Source organism: Leucoraja erinacea, chromosome 21, assembly GCF_028641065.1.
Source record: "Leucoraja erinacea ecotype New England chromosome 21, Leri_hhj_1, whole genome shotgun sequence".
Lineage (NCBI taxonomy): Eukaryota > Metazoa > Chordata > Chondrichthyes > Rajiformes > Rajidae > Leucoraja > Leucoraja erinaceus.
In genome coordinates, this window is record NC_073397.1 from 1,162,327 (window position 1) to 1,184,051 (window position 21,725).

General features: G+C 41.4%; 1 protein-coding gene across 6 annotated transcripts in view; it reads left to right on the forward strand.

Moving 5' to 3' along the window:
- Window positions 1–21,725, forward strand: part of ralgapb (Ral GTPase activating protein non-catalytic subunit beta) — a 131,426-nt gene that overhangs the window by 41,912 nt on the left and 67,789 nt on the right. For 2 of the 6 annotated variants that reach the window (XM_055651956.1, XM_055651957.1), the window contains exons 6-12: window positions 3,438–3,569; window positions 4,107–4,285; window positions 8,587–8,631; window positions 13,297–13,448; window positions 16,523–16,739; window positions 17,122–17,157; window positions 17,648–17,849. In XM_055651956.1, the coding sequence (XP_055507931.1) occupies window positions 3,438–3,569; window positions 4,107–4,285; window positions 8,587–8,631; window positions 13,297–13,448; window positions 16,523–16,739; window positions 17,122–17,157; window positions 17,648–17,849 (963 nt within the window). The remainder of the gene's footprint in view (window positions 1–3,437; window positions 3,570–4,106; window positions 4,286–8,586; window positions 8,632–13,296; window positions 13,449–16,522; window positions 16,740–17,121; window positions 17,158–17,647; window positions 17,850–21,725) is intronic. The other 4 variants (XM_055651959.1, XM_055651961.1, XM_055651958.1 and 1 more) reach the window with 3 other exon arrangements.

The window sequence follows — 21,725 nt, forward strand, 5'->3', positions numbered from 1 at the left end:
TTATACTATTGTAACAATCATACTTATTATCAAATGCCAACCTCCCAGCAGTCAAAATAAGCAATCTGCCTTCTTAATTATTTGCTGCATCTGCAAGCTAATTTTACTGTTTCATGCAGAGGAATATCTAGATTTTTCTATACTTGACTCATTTGCAGTCTCTCTGCATTTAGATTATAGCCTGCCTATTCCTCCAACCAAAGATCAGGACTTCACACTTCCCCGATTAAACTATATTTGGCAAATGTCTGCTGACTATCCAGAATCCGCTGGGTGCATAGATCTTCAATGCAGCACCTCCTTCCTAACTATTCTCATATCATCAGCAAACTTGGATACCTTGCACTCTAACCACCCCCCCCCCCCCCCCCCCCCCCCCCCCCCTCACCACCTCAACATCATTAATATAAACCATAGATGATTGCAAGTCGAGAACTAATGCTTGGGGCATTGTACTTATTCAGTCTCCAAAATACGACATTGTTTTGGCTTTTATTATGTGATGTGCAGCCTTCAGTCCCCGTTAACACACTTTCCAAATATTCTGAGCTCTTATGTTATGCACGGCCTTTTACATGGCACGTTATAGAATGCCAACTTGATAAACACATACTACATATACTGGCTCCTCTCTATGGATTCTGCTTATTATATTCTCAAAGAACTCAAGCAAATTTGTCAAATTTAAGATTTTCAAAATTATTGATAAAAAGGCAAAATATCATGCATTATATGATTCCATTTATGATGAAGCAAAATACTTGGATTTATAACAATGACTTTCATAGCTGGATGTCTACAAGTACACCATATTGTCGTATTTCATGTAGATGCTTCACATTTACAAAGGTCTGCAATGAGATAAATGGGCAGATATTCTGTTCCTACTTTGTTTTCATAATGGTGGTTAAGAGATTGATGTTAACTGAGACTGTGAGAACTGTTTTTCCATTCTTAAAATAAAGCCCAGCGAGTACATCTCAACTAAAATTTGACCCTCCTGATCAGCGCTCCCCAGGGTTATGTTTCCCAACAAGACTGAATTTTCTCGAGCAACGTTGGCTAGCAAGAGACGCACACAGCTGCTGAGTAGTGATCAGTGCGTTTATCTCTACTATGTGAATATCGTTGTAATAGATAAATGGCATAGACTTCACAATCAATTAACTCCATTCTTGAGCATAATGCTGAATATGCTTCTGTGCACTTGGTGTTAGCCTTGATTTTGTGCAGACTTTGGTAAAAGTGATCTCTCTCAGGTATGGCAGACAGACCATTCATTCCAAAGAGCTGAACGAGATCTTTTCCAACAATAGTTTGCATGAGCATTTAGAAACACAGAAATTAGGTGCAGGAGTATGCTATTCGACCCTTTGAGCTTGCACCACCATTCAATATTATCATGTCTGATCATCCAAAATCAGTACCCCGTTCCTGCTTTTTCCCCATATCCCTTGATTCCGTTAGCCCCAAGAGCTAAATTTAACTCTCTTGAAAACATTCAGTGAATTGGCCTCCACTGCTTTCTATTTATAGGAAATATACAGAGGAGAGACTTTATTGTTTAGATGCAGATTTAAATTTCAAAGTATGAGAATTGTATATTAATTGACAATATCTCACAATCCTCATCATTGGGGCTTCATTACACCTTGGGTATTTATTACACTAAAATGGTAACCAAACCAATCATTTAAGAATTATATTTGTAGTACTAGATGGCACAGCACAGAAATGGGCCCTTTGGCCCAATGTGTCTATGCCAACCATGATGCCTATCTATGCTAGTCTCATTCCCACATTATGCCTGTTTACTCTTTCCTACCAGAATACCTGTCCAAATGCCTTTGAAACACCAATTATATCGGCCTCGATCAGTTCTTTCCTGATAACCACCACTTGAAAACTTGTCCCTCAGATTTTCCTTAAATTTCTCCCCACCTTCCAGTTTTAGAATAGCGTTCCCTTGGAAAAAGATCCTGAGTTTGCACTATCGATACCCTCATTATTTTATACATCTCAGTGAGGTGACCCAACCTTCCAGTGAGAGTAAACTTAGCCTATCCACAATCTCTCATTATATGTAAAGCCTTTCATTTTGGGCACAAGCTAGTGAATCTTCTATGCTGTTTCTAACGCCACTACATCCTTTAAGCTTAACTTTCACCTAACAGATGCATAATTATTGGCAGACTGAGTAGTTATATTGTTCACCACTCGTTCTCGAGTAAGACCATAACGTTGAGTTTGTCGTGTTGTGATGTATATGGAGACCAATCTATGCTCAAACATTCCTTCCATGAAGGTGGCAGAGTAAGTAAGTTTATTGGCCAAGTATTCACATACAAGGAATTTGCCTTTGTGCTCCGCCCACAAGTAACAACATGACATACAGTGACAGTTACGAATTCATTCATACGATTCAGAAAACACTACTAAACATTAATAATAATAAAGCATTAATGATAAAACACCATTGATCAAGCAAGTGAACCAACAAAATACCAGATCAAAGGGAGGCTCCAGATTTTTGGCTGAGTAGAGCAACTACTCATGGATAAAAACTGTTTTTATGTCTGGCTGTGGCAGTCCGGAGTCGCCTTCCAGAGGGAAGTGATTCAAAGAGTTTGTGGCCAGGGTGAGAGGGGTCAGAGATGATCTTGCCCGCTAGCTTCCTGGCCCTTGCAGTGTACAGTTCATCAATGGAGGGAAGGTTGCAGCCGATAACCTTCTCAGCTGATCGGACGATTCGTTGCAGCCTCCAGGTGTCGTGCTTGGGGCTGAGCCAAACCAGACCATGATGGAGAAGGTGAGGTCAGACTACAATGGCCATGTAGAATTGGACCATAATTGCCTGTGGCAGATTGTGCTTCCTCAACTGCCGTAGGATGTACATCCTCTGTTGTGCCTTTTTGACTGTGGAGTCGATGGTGGCCCCCCACTTAAGGTCCTTGGAGATGATGGTTCCCAGGAACTTAAAAGACTCCACAGATGTGACTGTGGTGTTGTTGATGGTGAGTGGGGTGAGGGGAGGGGGAGCTCTCCTGAAGTCTACAATCAATTCCACTGTCTTAAGAGTATTGAGCTCTAGGTTGTTGCGATGGCACCAGGACGTCAGCTGTGACACTTTCTGTCTGTAGGCAGATTCCTCCCCATCCTGGATCAGTCCAATCATGAAGGTGGCAGAGGTGCAAGGATGCTGTCATATCAGTCTGCAGAAGGGTTCCCACCAATTCCTTTTCTCCAGAGATGCTGCCTGACCCGCTGAGTTACTCCAGCATTTTGTGTCCATCTTCTGTCACATCAGTAATTCTTCATATTTGAGATTCTCTATTCCTTTATTTCCTCATTCTAGCTTCCACCTATGGTGCTGCTGGTGCAGACACACTACAGAAGCCATTCTCATATTGCATCAAATTGCTGTTTCTCTTTGATAGGCTGCTGCAGTTTACCTACGGTCCGTCTTTTCCTCCATTCAAAGTTCCAGATGAAGATGCCAGTCTGATTCCAGCAGAAATGGACAATGACTGTGTTGCTCAAACCTGGTTCCGTGTCCTGCACATGCTTAGGTGAGAATGCTTAATTATGTGTGTTTGGAGCTGTAAACACGTAAAGCCTGCCTTTTGAAGATGATAAAAGCCATGTGAAGATTTTAGTTTGTTTTGTTAACTCACTTTGGTATCTGTGCAGATATAGCTGCTTGGAATGATTTCACAGTGTAAAATGTGGCTGTCTTTAAACCATGTAGTTTGTGGTTCCCAAGGTTGTCTACTGTCTGAGTTGACTTTCCCCTAAAGCAATTCAAAACTCTTTCGCCATAGTCCTTCTATCAATTTAAATCATGTTGTCATTATTCTGTGAAAGGATGCAAAGGCATGCACCTCAAGTTTTCATGCATGCAATTTAATTAAATTAAAAATTGAATCTGAATGCTCCAACACTTCTGCATTTTAAACTGACCCTCATCACGGACTCACTAATTGGAGGAAATGGATTTCTCTTATTAACCCCATCAAATCTAATCGCTGTTTGCATCAACAGTAAGAATTTGCTGAAGTAGTTCTGGTCTGAATCGGTTATAATTAAAATCTATCATTGTGCCTCAGCAATCCAGTGGATTTGAGTAATCCAGCTATAATCAGCACCACACCAAAATTCCAGGAGCAGCTTTTGAATGTTAGTGGGATGGCCCAGGAATTGATTCATCACCCATGCCTCAAGCAATTGCCTCAGATCTTCTTTCGAGCCATGCGTGGTATCAGCTGCCTGGTGGATGCCTTCCTGGGTGAGGAATGCTTTCTATGTTATGCTTTAAAACACATTTTAATATTGTTCTCAATATTTTTATAAGATGTTCTTCATTTAACATGTGAAACATTGGGAATACAATGTCTGTCAATGAATGTACAATGAGTAGGAATGTTCTCAATATTCTTGATTCCCTTCCCAGCCAAAATTAGTCTGGTTTCTTGGTTGAAACGAAGCATGGAAGTCACAACCCTAGAGCAGGGAAACAGGCCCTCCAGCCCACCCCAACCAACAAGTACCCATTATGCTAATCCACATTCCCATCAATATTCCTCAGATTCTACCACTCAGCTACACACATTACAGTGTCCAATTAACTACCGACCGGCACCTTTTGGATGTGGGAGGAAATTGAAGAGCGTGCAAACTCCACAGAGACACACTGCTAAACAGAGAATAAGAGACGGGGGGGTTTCTTAAATGTGCATATTTTAATGCTAGGAGCATTGTAAGAAAGGTGGATGAACTTAGAGTCTGGATAGACACCTGGAAGTATGATGTTGTGGCGATCAGTGAAACATGGTTGCAGGAGGGCTGTGATTGGAAACTAAATATTCCAGGATTTCGTTACTTCAGGTGTCATAGAATTGGAGGGGCAAGAGGTGGAGGTGTTGCATTGCTAGTCAGGGAAGATATTACAGCAGTGCTTTGGCAGGATAGATTGGAGGGCTCATCTAGGGAGGCTATTTGGGTGGAACTGAGAAGTGGGAAAGGTGTAGCAACACTTATAGGGGTGTATTATAGACCGCCAAATGGGGAACGAGAATTGGAAGAGCAAATATGTAAGGAGATAGCAGATATTAGTAGTAAGCACAAGGTAGTGATTGTGGGAGATTTCAACTTTCCACACATAGACTGGGAAACACATTCTGTAAATGGGCTGGATGGTTTGGAGTTTGTAAAATGTGTGCAGGATAGTTTTTTGCAGCAATACATAGAGGTACCTACTAGAGGAGGGGCAGTGCTGGACCTCCTGTTAGGAAATGAGACTGGACAGGTGGCGGAGGTATGCGTTGGGGAGCACTTCGGGTCCAGTGATCACAATACCATTAGTTTCAATATAACTATGGAGAGGGTCAGAACTGGACCTAGGGTTGAGATTTTTGATTGGAGAAAGGCTAACTTTGATGAGATGGGAGATGATTTAAAAGGAGTGAACTGGGACATTTTGTTTTATGGGAAAGATGTAGAAGAGAAATGGAGGACATTTAAAGGGGACATTTTAAGGGTACAGAATCTTTATGTTCCTGTTCGGTTGACAGGAAACAGTAAAAATTGGAAAGAGCCCTGGTTTTCAAGGGAAATTGGACATCTTGTTCGGAAAAAGAGGGAGATCTACAATAATTATAGGCAGCATGAAGTAAATGAGGTGCTTGAGGAGTATAAGGAATGTAAAAAGAATCTTAAGAAAGAAATTAGAAAAGCTAAAAGATGATATGAGGTTGCTTTGGCAAGTAAGGTGAAAGTAAATTCAAAGGGTTTCTACAGCTATATTAATAGCAAAAGGATAACGAGGGATAAAATTGGTCCATTGGAGAGACAGAGTGGACAGCTATCTGCAGAGCCAAAAGAGATGGGGGAGATATTGAACAATTGTTTTTCTTCGGTATTCACCAAGGAGAAGGATATTGAATTATGTGAGGTAAGGGAAACTAGTAGAGTAGCTATGGATACTATGAGGTTCAAAGTAAAAGAAGTACTGACACTTTTGAAAAATATAAAAGTGGATAAGTCTCCAGGTCCTGACAGGATATTCCCTAGGACATTGAGTGTAGAAATAGCCGGGGCTAGGACAGAAATATTTCAAATGTCATTAGAAACGGGAATAGTCCCCGAGGATTGGCGTACTGCGCATGTTGTTCTATTGTTTAAAAATGGTTCTAAGAGTAAACCTAGCAATTATAGACCTGTTAGTTTGACTTCAGTGGTGGGCAAATTAATGGAAAAGATACTTAGAAATAATATATATAAGCATCTGGATAAACAGGGTCTGATTAGGAACAGTCAACATGGATTTGTGCCTGGAAGGTCATGTTTGACTCATCTTCTTGAATTTTTTGAAGAGGTTACTAGGGAAATTGACAAGGGTAAAGCAGTGGATTTTGTCTATATGGACTTTAGTAAGGCCTTTGACAAGGTTCCTCGTGGAAGGTTGGTCAAGAAGGTTCAACTGTTGGGTATAAATGCAGGAATAGCAAGATGGATTCAACAGTGGCTGAATGGGAAAAACCAGAGGGTAATGGTGGATGGCTGTTTATCGGGTTGGAGGCAGGTGACTAGTGGGGTGCCTCAGGGATCTGTGTTGGGTCCTTTGTTGTATAACCATATAACCATATAACAATTACAGCACGGAAACAGGCCATCTCGATCCTTCCTGTCCATGCCAAACACGTATTCTCCCCTAGTCCCATATGCCTGCGCTCAGACCATAACCCTCCATTCCTTTCTCGTCAATATAACTATCCAATTTATTTTTAAATGATAAAAACGAACCTGCCTCCACCACCTTCACTGGAAGCTCATTCCACACAGCCACCACTCTCTGAGTAAAGAAGTTCCCCCTCATGTTACCCCTAAACTTCTGTCCCTTAATTCTCAAGTTATGTCCCCTTGTTTGCATCTTCCCTCCTCTCAGTGGGAAAAGCTTATCCATGTCAACTCTATCTATCCCTCTTATCATTTTAAAGACCTCTATCAGGTCCCCCCTTAACCTTCTGCGCTCCAAAGAATAAAGCCCTAACTTGTTCAACCTTTTGGTCGCCTAATTATAGCAAGGATGTCAACAAAATAGAGAGAGTACAGAGGAGATTTACTAGAATGTTGCCTGGGTTTCAACAAGTAAGTTACAGAGATAGGTTGAATAAGTTAGGTCTTTATTCTCTGGAGCGCAGAAGGATAAGGGGGGACTTGATAGATGTCTTTAAAATGATGAGAGGAATAGACAGAGTTGATGTGGGCAAGCTTTTCCCTTTGAGAATAGGGAAGATTCAAACAAGAGGACATGACTTCAGAATTAAGGGACAGAAGTTTAGGGGTAACATGAGGGGGAACTTCTTTACTCAGAGAGTGGTAGCGGTGTGGAATGAGCTTCCAGTGGAAGTGGTGGAGGCAGGTTCGTTGGTATCATTTAAAAATAAATTGGATAGGCATATGGATGAGAAGGGAATGGAGGGTTATGGTATGAGCACAGGCAGGTGGGACTAATGGGAAAAAAAGTTGTGTCGGCACGGACTTGTAGGGCCGAGATGGCCTGTTTCCGTGCTGTAATTGTTATATGGTTAAATGGTTAATTAAAACATTTTGATCAGAAATCTACTTCGTTAAGAAGGTGAATCCAAATACTAAACCTAAGAAAGATAAAACGGTGTAAAGTTCAGGTACTATAGAAATATAGTACTACGGAACAAGCTGCCACAGGAGGTAGGTGAGGTAGGTAGTATAACAGTATTTAAGAGACCCCTGGATGGATAGGAAAGGTTTAGACAGTTATAGGTCAAATGTGCAAATGGGACTAGCTTGATGGGGCATCTTGGTCGGCATGGACAAATTCGGCCTCCGTGCTATATGACTCTAAACACAAGGATAATTACTGGATGAGGCAACATGCTGATAAAGATAGACAGGAGCTAACAAAATAGCCAATTTTATATAAATGACTATGGAAATGACTTTGATGGCAAATGTAATCACCTTACCATGTACTTTTGCCTGTTCCAGAGCCATTCATGTTATGATGGATGTTTAAACTATTCCCTCCATTTGTTTATCATTAGTAAGCTTGCAACCATTAGATAGCTTATTGCTTTATATTGCCTCTGTGCCAAATAGAAAATTGACACGTATTATATTCATTCTGAATTTTATCTTGCATTACTTGCAGACTTGTACCATTACTACCAGACTATTTAGCCTTAAATGCAAAACAAATGTTGTAATCACCTTCAGTAATGGCAAGTTTGTAATTATTTCTGTGGTGCGTTCTTAAGATTAGCTTCTCTTTGGCTCTTGGGCTATACAAGCTTCAGCAGATCTCTGAATTCTTTGGCTTTATTGGTAGTTGTAATTTGCCTTCAGTTGGCACATTTTATATTTATCATTTTTGCCACTTTTTCATACTTTGCAAATTGTATGAATATGATGTTTTGTAATGGTACATTTCTGTGGTAATGTGTGTTGTCTTCAGCCACGTTTATGTTTTTAAAAACCTTATTTGCAACCTTCATTCACTGAAAAGTTGTATAATTTATAAACAGCACCATGCTTCTTCTTGTTTCATAGGCATTGCAAGGATCAATATCATTCGGGAAAGGTTACCCCCTTATGGTATAAAGTGTTGAGCATTTGGTACATTGCACCATTGATCAGTAACATTTGAACTGGTATAAGGGTTACCAATGCACTCCTTATTCCCTGCCAATCTGATTCATGTTTAACTAGACTTTTAAAGCTGCAGTATTCTGTTTAATGGCCTACGGATGTAATTAAGTGACAATTTTGGAATCATTTTACTTACCGAACAATTTAACGGAGGTATTACTAGAGTAAAATGGTTTCCGGCATGTAAAATAATTCAAATTATATAATTTATCTGGTACCACGTGTAGGTTCTTTGAAGTACCATTATCAATTATGTCCAAGCTTTTCTTTGGCTGCAGATATTTAGTGTTTTGAATCATCATCTCTTGCAGTTGTAGCTCATGCAGGATGAAGTAATCTCATCCACCTAGATTGTTCTAGACCTGAAACGTCACCTATTCCTTTTCTCCAGAGATGCTGTCTGACCTGCTGAGTTACTCCAGCATTTTGTGTCAACATCCTGTTTCATTCTGTCTTCTCTCGCCAGGGGAAACCGGTTTAGCTTGCCTCTTTTCCTCCTAAGACAGCTTTCTCATTCCAAATATTGGACTGGTAAACATTCTCTAAATAGCTTCTGATCAGTTAACATCCTTGGTTAAGGAGACTAATACAGGGCACAGTGCTGAATATGGTTTTCCAACAATGCACTATATTACTGGAGCAATATCTCCTACTTCTGTATTCAATTCCCCCAGCAATGCACATTGACATTCTGAGCTTTCCGAATTGCAGTACTGTATGTATGCTGCAACCTCTTACTCTAGGTAACATTCTTCTAATTTGTTCACATATATACCAGATCTTTGCACATTCACTTAATCTACTCGCATCTTTTCACAATTTATTTTCCAGTCTATATTTTGGCATCAGCAACTTTATCAACCATAACTTCATCTAAGTCATTTATATCAATTGTAAAATGTTGAGACCCAGCTCCAATCCCTGTGGTGCAGCAGTTTGCATTTTGCTGATTTAAAAAAAAAAGACCCATTTGTCCCTTCTCTTTTCTTCCATCTATGCCAATATGTTAGCTTATACAATATTATCTTTTACTTTCTGCAGTAACCTTTTGAGGTGGCATATTATCTGATACCTTCTGGAAACCTAAGTATAGTACTTCCTCTGGTTCCCCTTAATGCACAGCACATTATATGAGCACAATTCTAGGCTTTGAGCAGGGTGGACTAAGGTAGGTAAAAATAAAGAAGGGTGCAGAGAAGAGTTGGTGTTCTGGGACATAGGACCAGATTATGACTTGTACAATAGATTTTGATAAAGGATTTGAATGGGAAGAAGTTTCTGTAGGAATTGATGGTCTATAGGTTTTACATTTGTTCTGAATTGTGATTGCTAATGGCAATTATCAGTCTACATCAAACTAGTGCACTTTTATCTACAACTTTCCGATTGGTCTTCACTTTTATGTGATGTCAGATGAAGGATGATGGGGTATATTTTAGTTTCTTTTGGGCCAATCTATAAGAATACTGCACCTTTAAGATGTTTCAAAAGAAGTTGACAATATATAGGAAACACTGATTTTTGTTTTGTTCCCCCCCCTTGTTTTTTCTTCTTGATTCTCTGTGTAAAATGAATGTTGATTATTGTGCTCTGATACTGATGATTTTTATTTCACAGTTCAATAGTTTGCTGACTAAGAACCAGATAGCAGCTGATCTCACTTGCAGCATAATTTGAAAGCTAAATGTGAAATCTTTGTCCCACGTGGAGTTGGTAATAGTGCAGCAAAAGTGCCTTCAGAGTTATTAGTACTTGCACATTCTCCAAGTTTGAGCCCATTTAATTTCTCTCTCTTTCCTGCTCCTATTCTCCAGGAGGAAATGATGGAGCCAAATTGACAGTTACCCTTTAGCCAATTTGAGTTTTCATAGTGAGTCAAAGGTTGGGGATATCATCGGGAACTATCTACCAAAGATGCGAACGGTAAAAATAGTTTTAAAAAAGCACTGAGACAAAAGAGGAATCTGTGTTGGGTGAAGCAAAGGAACATAGTTGGGGGAGAGTCAGCGCAGGCACAATCGGTCAAATGGTCTCTTCAGCTGTATTTTCTAGCATAGCATTCAGACTATGGCACCTCTAGGCACAAATTAGACTTGTTTTTCTGTATCCTGCCAATGGAGACAGTCTTATTTTTTCTGTGGCACAATTCCTCATTGTGCTGTACTGCTGCGAATCAGGAGAAGGCTACATCTAAATTTAAGTAAATAACATTTTCTTAATGTTAAGATGTTATTAAACATCTTAATAACATTATGTTATTAACATATTATGAACATCTTAATAACATCATCTCATGATTCTAAGTGAGAATCCTAGAGTCATGGAACATTGAAATGTGCCCCCCGACCCAACCAGTCCATGCCTATCTATGCTAGTCTAACTTCCCAGCGTTTTCACGCAGAGAGTTGTGAATCTGTGGAATTCTCTGTCACAGAAGGCAGTGGAGGCCAATTCACTGACTGTATTCAAGAGTTAGATAGAGCTCTTGAGGCTAACGGAATCATGGGATATGGGGAGAAAGCAGGAACGGGGGTACTGGTTTTCGATGATCAGCCATGATCATATTGAACATATGGCCTACCTCTGCACCTATCTTCCATGTTTCTATGACCCATATACTTCTAAAACATTCCCACCCATTTACCTGTACAAAAGTTCCTTAAATATTCATATCTTCCACAACCACTTCCTCTGGCAGCTCATTCCATATATGTAACACCATCTGTGGACAAAGTTGCCCCTCAACTTCCTATTGCATCTTTCCCCTCCAGTACTTGATTATCCAATCCTGGGAAAAAAGACTGAGCATTAACCTTATCTGTGCCCCTCATGATTTTTGTATACCTCCATGAGATCACATTTCAACCTACAACACTCCTAGGAATAGTTCTAACCTACCCAACCTCTTCCTCTAACTCAGTCCCTCAAATCCTGGCAACATCCTTTCTGCACTCTTTCCAGCTTAATGCATTTTTGTTTAGCTAGGTGACCAAAACTGAGCTCAATACTCCAAGTAATGCCTCACCAACGTCTTGTGCAACTGCAACATGATTTCTCAAATCCTATACTGATGATTACCACAATTCCAAAAGTATGATGAGGTGGAGATACAATGAAAAATATTTTTCGCAGGCACATGGAGTCGGACAAACACAAAAAAAAAAAAAAAATGATATATAAATTACACAAAATTATAAAAGTCTAAAAAATCAGCTCCAGTAATGCCAGTGGTGAGCCATAGTGTTCTGTTGTAGAGGTATGGTGAGACTGGTTGAGGAAACAGATAGCTGTGGAAAAACAGCTATTCCAGAACCTGATGGTGTGGGACTTTAGGCTGCTGAACTGCCTGCCTGATGTTAGTAGTGAGAAGAGGGCATGGCCCAAATGGTGGAGATCCTTGATGATGGATGTCACTGCCTTGATACAATGCCTCGTGAGGCTATTCCCTCGTGATGGACTGGGTTGAGCCCACCTCTCTCTGCAGCCTCTTGCATTCCTGTCTGTTGGAATTGCTGTAGCAGGCCCCAATCAAACCAGTATAGTACATCTGTAGAAGTTTGTCTTTGGTATTTGGAGACATTCAGAATCTCTTTAAACTTTGAAGAAAGTGGAGGTGCTGGTGTGCCGCCTTTGTAATTGTGTCTATGTACTGTCCCCAGGACAGGTCGTGTCTCTCCACCCGACCATCAATAAAATGGGCATGTGGCAATTAACTTCCCCTTTCTGAAGTCGACTATCGGTTGCTTAGTCTTGTTGACATTAAGTGAGAGGCTGTTGCCACGGCACAACTCAACTAGCTGCTCTATCTCTCCTGAGTGCCAACCACAGTGGTGTCGTTGGTGAATTTATAGATGGCATTGGAGCTATGCTGAGCCACACAGCTATAGGTGTATAGAGAATACATCTGGAGGTTACGCATGTAGCATTGAGGTACCACTTTAGTTTAAACGAACAAGGCAGGACTGAAGCGCAAATAATGTTTCCACTTGTCTAAACCTAGGGTTCAAAGTTAGTAATGATGACATTCTGTAGAGCATCAAGCCATCCACAATGACACAAAAGTAGTAGTATGAAGTCTGCGGTTCTCTCTGGAGAGAACTAATACTGGGACTCTGAACATTCATCTTAGACTGGTGGGTGTAAAATAAATTAACTGTTCTGCGCAGACCTTGTGATTTGGCAACGTGCAGGTATACTTAGTACAGTGTAAAAGGGTTAATTTGAAAGATTAAATATTTTTCCATTCAAGTATGGAAGAATTAATTCAAAGCTTTGGAATTCATACGAACTGTCAGCAAATGATAAATTGCTTCCCTGGCCAGATCTTTATGGTGTCAGAGTTGCTTAATTGAGATTTATTGCTCTGTATGGCACCTAGATACAGCCTTTTAAAAGAAAACCTTGTTAACAAAAAGCTATATCATGTTGCATAGGTGAAGCCAGCCATTTTAGTCAGCTGTTACTGTTGACTGTTTTCTATAAGCTGTCCTGCACATAACATTTTCTTTTCAAATTGTTACTAAACTGGTTGGGCAGATTTGATTTTGATGGGGTTAATGAACATCTGGGGGTTAATGGTGGTGCTTTATGCCTCTGCTTCTCCTTTTCCAGGTATTTCCCGGCCCCGGTCTGACAGCGCTCCTCCTACTCCAGTGAATAGGCTCAGCATGCCACAGGCAAGCAGTACAATGAACACCACACCCCCACACAGCAGAAGGATGCGATCTGTTACCGTTACAAAGGCGACTGTTAAAGCAAGCTCAGTAAGCAGCTGCCATTTTATTTTCTTTAGTTTAATGCCGGCCCGTTTCTTTGGCCACCCCATCCATCAGCAGCAGGTGATCTTGCTGGATTGATCTGCAGGTTCCATCCAGACTCGCCTGCACCTCTCTGGGACACTATCATAGACCGGTGCAAAGTTCGTAATGTGAGGATATTTGAACAAACCTGCATGTCCATACAAACTCCCAGCATCACAGTGTTCCCTTCTATTCAAGTAGCTGACTCAAGAAGTTTACAATAGTACAACAATGAAAGAAAAAATACATCATTTTAAAAAGACAAGTAATTTTGCAAAGATTAGTAGTAAGGCTGAAGATTGGAAACAAAATAGAAACTTGGCATAGGATGAATTTAAAAAATGAGAGAAAACTAGAAATATCAAACAGATCATTAGAACCAAGTATATAAATAGGAAGAAGTTAGCAGTACAGCAGTGTGGCCAGAGTCCCAGTTTCAATCCTGACCTCCAGTGTTATCTGTGTTCACACGTAGTCCATGGGAGTTTCCTTTAGATTTCCGTAAGTTATTGGTTACTGTAACTAGCTCCCAATGTTTAGGTGACTGGAACAACCTTATGAGAACTAGTCTTTAGAGCATGGAAACAAGCCCTTCAGGCCAATTTGTCCATGCAGACCAAGATGGCATTCTGAGCATCTCCCATTTGCCTACATTTTGCCCTTGGCCTCTAAACCCTTCCTCTCTATATATCTGTAGCTTCCTCTGGCAGCTCATTCTAGAATGGACTTCCCTCTTAGTGAAACATTTTCCCTGAGTTCCCTTTTAAGTCTTAAGCTTAAGCTACCTTTAGATCCTCTATTTTGGGGGGAAATACTGTGAGCTTTAACGTTAGCTATGCCCCTCCTGATTTTGTATACTTTAGTAGATTGCCCCTTAGTCTCTGACGCTCCAAAGAAAAATAACCTCCCCCTGCACAAAGCCATGTTGACTATCCACAATACTTTTCCAAATATAACTAAATCCTAACCATTAGATTTCAATGTCATATAGACAATAGACAATATGTGCATGAGTAGGCCATTCAGCCCTTCGAGCGAGCACTGCCATTCAATGTGATCATGGCTGATCATCCCCAATCAGTACCCCATTCCTGCCTTCTCCCCATATCCCCTGACTCCGCTATTTTTAAGAGCCCTATCAAGCTCTCTATTGAAAGCTTCCAGAGAACCTGCCACAGACTTACCACTCTCTGCGAGAAAAAGTGTTTCCTCGTCTCCGTTCTAAATGGCTTACTCCTTATTCTTAAACTGTGGCCCCTGGTTCTGGACTCCCCCAACATTGGGAACATGTTTCCTGCCTTCCTGCCTTCATTTGTAACTTGGGGAGCTGGTTAGAGTAAATGGTGAGTACTCTGGATAGAGTAATGTTGATGAGGGGCCTTAGGTCGAAGGCCACAAAATTCTGGAGTAACTCAGCGGACAGCCAGCATCTCTGGAGAGAAGGAATGGGTGACGTTTCGGGTCGAGACCCTTCTTCAGACTGAAGAAGGCTATTGTTTCATAAAGTGGACACAGTGGTAAAGACGTATGGCATTCTTGTATACGGTTCTGGTCACCACATTTTAGGAAAGGTGTGATTGCACTAGAGTGAGTGCAGGGAATTTAGTTATGGGGAAAGATTGCCTAGATTGGACTTGTGTTCCCTAGCGTAAGTCGATAGTTTTATAAATTGTCAAGAGCATACAAGATGTCAATATGTTCTTCCCATGATAGGGGTTTCAAAAACATGAGAGATGAAGGAATGTTGTGCTATTTGTAACTCAACACAGTAGATTACCTTTGGAACACCTTCGCTCAGCCTGCCTGAACCTACCTGATCTCCCGATTGCCTGACACTTTAATTCTCCTTCCCAATTCTACACCGACCTTTCTGTCCTAGGTCTCCTCCATTGTTAGAGTGTGGCTGAACACAAATTGGGGGAACAGCATCTCATATTTCATGTGGGCAGCTTACAGCCCAGTGGTATGAGTTTTGATTTCTCTCACTTCAGGTAACCCCGGCATTCCCTCTCTCTCTCTCTCTCTATCCCTCTCCCACCCAAGTCGCACTAGCTTCTTGTTTTCACCCTTCAAACAGCTAACAATTACCCGTTTCCTTTATCATTGTTCCCTTTTTACATATCATACATTCATTGTTCTTTATCTTTCTACATCATCGTGTATATCTCTCGTTTCCCTTATCCCTAACCATGCTGAAGAAGGATCTCGACCCAAAACATCACCCATTCCTTTTCTCCAGAGATGCTGCCTGTCCTGCTAAGTTACTCCAGCTTTTTGGGTCTATCTACACTTTATCACCCTCTCGCTGCCCCATTAACAACTCGTACCAACAGCATCCCTGATATCATCTTATTACAGACGTTCCTTTTGTCCTATTTATCCCTCGCCACTATGCAACACAACACATTGTTTCTTTCCCAATTCCAATGATGGATCTTTGACCTGGAACATTTATTTTGTTCCTCTTCCCATGAGTGCTGTCTGACCTGAGTGTTTCAACAATTTCTGTTATTAAGAAAACATGGAGAATGTGGGGACTTGGGTTCTATAGGGAAGTGAGGAATCAAAATTGAAGATGTATATTTAAATACATGGAGCAAGTATTATTGCAAGCTCTAAAGGTTCAGCAGACTTCCATACAGAAGCACAAGATAAGCGAGAAACACGAGAAAATTAAAATGGGAAGCTAAACATTAGCAAATGTAAACAAATCATATTTACAAACAGTTACAACAGTCTAATGAGAGGAATTGTCTGAGCTGCCAAAGAGGGATTGAACCATGAGCTCTTTCAACTGTTAATCAAGGCATTTCGGAAGAATCCCCATGTCCCATGGTGGGTACAGATTTGATCTGGCCTTGAATTTGTTTTATAATTCAATTACTTTTATGTATGAGTGTTTCCATGTGTTAGTGTTAACTGTCCCCACACTGTGTATGTATGTGTGGGGGGGGAGGGGGCGAATTATTGAAGTAGTAATTTGTATGAACCCCTAATATGATGTGCATATTTTTTTTTCAATCTTTTCACCATGCTAGGGGAGTACTGCACATCCTCCTAAAGTAACACACCAGACTTCCACCACTTCTCCATTGTCTAGCCCAAACCAAACTAGCTCAGAACCAAGACCTCTGCCTGCTCCGACTCGCCCCAAGGTCAACAGTGTGCTGAATCTCTTTGGTCAGTGGTTGTTCGATGCAGGACTGGTTCACTGCAGACTACACAGTGGCATGAACAGAGATGGCAGTATGACGGGTAAAAATCTTGTACTTCATTCTTGCTTCCTATTGTAAAACAAAATGTAATTTAAATATCTTTGACAGTCTGTGTACGCTTAATTTAGTTTACAGTCCAGATTTATTAACCCTAATCTAATTTAACATCAGTGTTTCCTTGATTTTTATTTATTTCGTTTTGCATATTTTTTGCATGTAATTGTCAAAATCATGGCTTTTACCCGGATGCCAGTCTTGTACGTAGTGCCCAGTTTACCTCTCAAAATTCTGAAATTTTAAGTTAAAAAATACAGATGAAAGCTGCTTAAGACTAAAGCTTAAAAAAAACTAATCATCTTAACGATATTATAACTACTGCTGTCCTTTGATTTATTTCCATTTTTATTTCTATTATCTTGCAGCATCTTTTATCCAAATTCTTCTTTCTTATAAATCTTGTAAGTAGGAAAAGTAGATTCTATTTTAATTGCAGTCAGCTGTTTTATGATTTTTGCCATAACCCATTCCTTTGCCTTCTAATTGCTCCAGCTGTTTACTCTAACATCTGCCTCCTGTCCTTGTTGCACTCTCTGGGGCGATTAACTCATTCAGTATTCTGTGTGTTTCTCTTGAATGGGGGAGGAGTGTTGCCAAGCCTTGTAACCTGCTCTTCTGCAGGTGCTTGTTTTGATCCCATCATGCTCATTTATCCTGCTATTTTTGTATCATGTCATAAACCTGAGACTGTGCACTAACCATTTTGAATATTTTATATAATTCTCTTTGGTTTCTTCCATTAAGTTCTATTTTTATAAACTTACAAATCTGCGTTTTGTTTTATATGTATGTCTGCGTAATGCATGACTTGTTTCCTTTTGGCAATGTGATGATGAAATGGTTGCCACTCATCAGCAGCTTGTAATCCCTTTAACTTCTTCCTCACCACAGGTATGACAACTCCAGCAGGACTGGACGTCCGTCGGAAGCCCTCCCAGATATCTACTGAAAACATGGTTGCCAATCCGCTCTTTGATGCCAATGAATTTCCAGATAACTACGAGGCAGGCAGGGCAGAGGCCTGTGGAACACTCTGTCGAATCTTCTGCAGTAAGAAAACTGGGGAAGAGATTCTTCCAGTTTACCTATCCAGGTGCTGTTGCTTTTTGCCTGTCAAGTTCAGTGCTGTAAATGAAGCAAGCAGTCATGATTGAATTGTAAATGTTTTATTTATATGAGCCCTAATTACTATTCTGGCAAGCTACCAGCAGTTTTGAGTTCAATGTCCAATGGAAATGAAAATTTAACCTAAACCAGCTGGTGAGAAACAAATAGGATCAAATTGACGTGTTTGCACTCCAAATCCGTTTCATGTTTGGACTTCATTGGCACTGTGGGATGTGTAGTTAGTTCAAGAGTCAAGAGTGTTTTATTGTCATGTGTCCCAGATAGAACAATGAAATTCTTACTTGCTGCAGCACAACAGAATATGTAAACATAGTACATAAAAGAGAGAACACATGCTCAAAAAACAAACAATTATAGTGCAATAATAATAATAGTCTGTTGTAGTTCAGAGCTTATTTGTTGTCGTGTTTAATAGCCTGATAGCTATAGGGAAGAAGCTGTTCCTGGACCTGGGCGTTGCAGTTTTCAGGCTCCTGTACCTTCATTCCGATGGCAGTGGTGAAATGAGTGTGTGGCCAGGATGGTGTGGGTCCTTGATGATAGTGGCTGCCTTTATGAGGCAGCGACTCCAATAAATCCCTTTGATGGTGGGTAGGTCAGAGTAGGTGATGGACTGGGCAGTGGTCACAACTTTTTGCTGTCTTTTCCGCTCCTGGACGTTCAAGTTGCTGAACCAGGCCACGATGCAACCAGTCAATATGCTCTCTTCTGTACACCTGTAGAAGTTCAAGAGAATCCTCTTTGACCGAATCTCCGTAATCTTCTCAGGAAGTAGAGGCACTGATGTGCTTTCTTTATAATTGCATCAGTGTGCTGGGTCCAGGAAAGATCTTCGGAAATATGCATGCCCAGGAATTCTAAGTTATTTACTCTCTCCACCATCATCCCATCGATATAAACAGGATTGTGGGTCCTCATCCTTCCTCTTCCAAAGTCCACAATCAGTTCCTTGGTTTTACTGATAGTGAGAGCCAGGTTGTTGTGCTGGCACCATTTGGTCAATTGGTCGATTGCAATTCTACATTCTGACTCATCACCATCTGTAATTCGTCCAACAACGATGGTGTGGTCGGCGAATTTGATGATGGAGTTCGCACTGTGTCTGGCTAAGCAGTCATGCGTATAGAGTGAGTACAGCAGGGGGCTGAGCCCGCAGCCTTGAGGTGCTCCCATACTGATTGTTACTGAGGATGAAGTATTTCAGTCAATTCGAACAGACTGGTCTATGGATGAGAAAGTCGAGGATCCAATTGCAGAGGGATACGCAGAGACCCAGCTCTGCGAGCTTGGTAACCAGCTTGGAGGGGATGATGGTATTAAACGCTGAGCTGTAGTCTATAAACAACAGCATGACGTAAGTGTTTTTATTGTCCAAGTGGTCCAGTACGGAGTGGGGAGCCAGTGAGATCGCATCCTCCGTGGACCTGTTGTGACGGTATGCGAACTGTAGTGGGTCAACGTTCTTGTTGAGGTAGTAGTTGATATGCTCCATAACCAACCTCTCAAAGCACTTCATCACCACAGACGTTAGGGCCACTGGTCGGTAGTCGTTGAGGCCCGTCACCTTACTCTTCCTGGGCACCGGTATTATTGATGCCCTTTTAAAGGGTTGTTATCAGTAAATGCATTCCTTACTCAAATACCAGACTGGATTGCATTGCATGGTGGAATGTGTATCATGCTTAAGGGGCTGTCCCACTGCGGCGACCTAATTGGCGAGTTCTGGCGAGTTCGCCCTTGACTCGTACTCGCAGTGTGGTCACCACGAGGTCCTAGGAGGTCTTTGTAACTCTCCTTCATGCTTGAGAGTAGTCCCCGCGTACTCGAGGCCTGTTGAAAATGTTATTTGTAGGTAATTGAGGGTAGTTGAAGGTAGTCGTAGATAGTCTTCAACATAGTCGAAGGGAGGTCAAAGGAGATCGTCTTCACTCTCCACTATTCGATGTCCAATTATTTCCGAAGCTAGTCTTTAACATAGTCGAAGGAGGTCTCCTACATGACACTTTTTCAAACTCTTCTAAACTCGTCAATTAGGTTGCTGCAGTGGGACAGCCCCTTTAATATACATGATGATGGTTATTGGTATAGATTAATATGGTTAATCTACATCCTTCCATTTAAAGAAGCAAACTAGAACTAACAAGCATATAGTGGAGTATAGAAGGAACACCAATATGAGGGGAGCGCACTTTACGTTATGCACTGTGAACTGCGAGCAGCAAGCGAGAAGACAGTGCAAAGGTACTTTGGATTTGGCCTGCAGAAGCGACTTGCTTCACTCGGGATTGAATAGGAAAAGGGAGTGAATACCACAGGTCTGACTGGTGTTGAGGGTGAGGATGGAGACCATGGCAGCGAATCAGCAGGCAAAGCACCTTGCCCGGGGTCAGCAGGCAGTTGTGGGATTGGAACCGTTGGACCGTGGAGGAGACACAGCTGTGTAGTCAGGATAGTAAATCAATTGGAGGCGTGGGTTCGAATCCCACTTCCGACACCATGTTTTGTAATCACTCTATTACAAAGTATTAGATGAACCACAAGGCTTTTATTAAAACGTATGCAGAGAGAATAATACATACTACTGCATTGGTTTCATCTTACAGACTGCCGAGCTAGGGACGAGCAGGGTTGTTATCAGTAAATGCATTCCTTACTCAAATCCCGGACTGGGTGGCATAGCACGGCGGAATGTGTATCATGCATAGTATATGTGATGAAGGTTATATTGGCAGAGATTAATATGGTTAACCTACACTTGTCAATGTCGTATTCTGGACTTCTTATAGACATCTGCGTCTCCAGACCTGAATGCCCAGGATTTGGTCTTCAGAAGAATGCGGATCTCTTGGTTCACCAAGGCTTCTGATTAGGAAACACACGGAAGGTTTTTGTTGGAACGCAGTCCTCCACACATTTCCTTATGAAGTCTCTAACGACTGGCATATTCATTTAAGTCCGTTGCCGAGTCCTTGAACACTGCCCAGTCTACTGACTCCAAGCAGTTCTGTAGTTGTTTCTCTGCCTCCCCAGACCAGCTCTGTGCAGTCCTCACCTCTGGGGGTGCGCTCATCAGTTGGTGCCTGTATGCAGGAAGAAGCAGCACCACTGAATGGTCGGATTTCCTGAAGTGAGGGCAAGGGATAGAGCGGTCGGCATCCTTGATGGTCGTATAACAGTGGTCAAGGGTGTTTAATCATAGCAAAAGGATTTGAGTATAGGAGCAGGGAGATTCTACTGCAGTTGTACAGGGCCTTGGTGATGCATACAGTTTTGATCTCCTAATCTGAGGAAAGACATTCTTGCCATAGAGGGAGTACAGAGAAGGTTCACCAGACTGATTCCTGGGATGTCAGGACTTTCATATGAAGAAAGACTGGATAGACTCGGCTTGTACTCGCTAGAATTTAGAAGATTGAGGGGGGATCTTGTAGAAACTTACAACATTCTTAAGGGGTTGGACAGGCTAGATGCAGGAAGATTGTTCCCGGTGTTGGGGAAGTCCAGAACAATGGGTCACAGTTTAAGGATAAGGGGGAAATCTTTTAGGACCGAGATGAGGAAAACATTATTCACACAGAGAGTGGTGAATCTCTGGAATTCTCCGCCACAGAAGGTAGTTGAGGCCAGTTTATTGGCTATATTTAAGAGGGAGTTAGATGTGGCCCTTGTGGCTAAAGTGATCATGGGGTATGGAGAGAAGGCAGGTACAGGATACTGAGTTGGATGATTAGCCATGATCATATTGAATGGCAGTGCAGGCTCGAAGGGCTGAATGGCCTACTCCTGCACCTAATTTCTATGTTTCTAATCCTCTGGTGCTGCAGGAGACATGTTGGTAGTA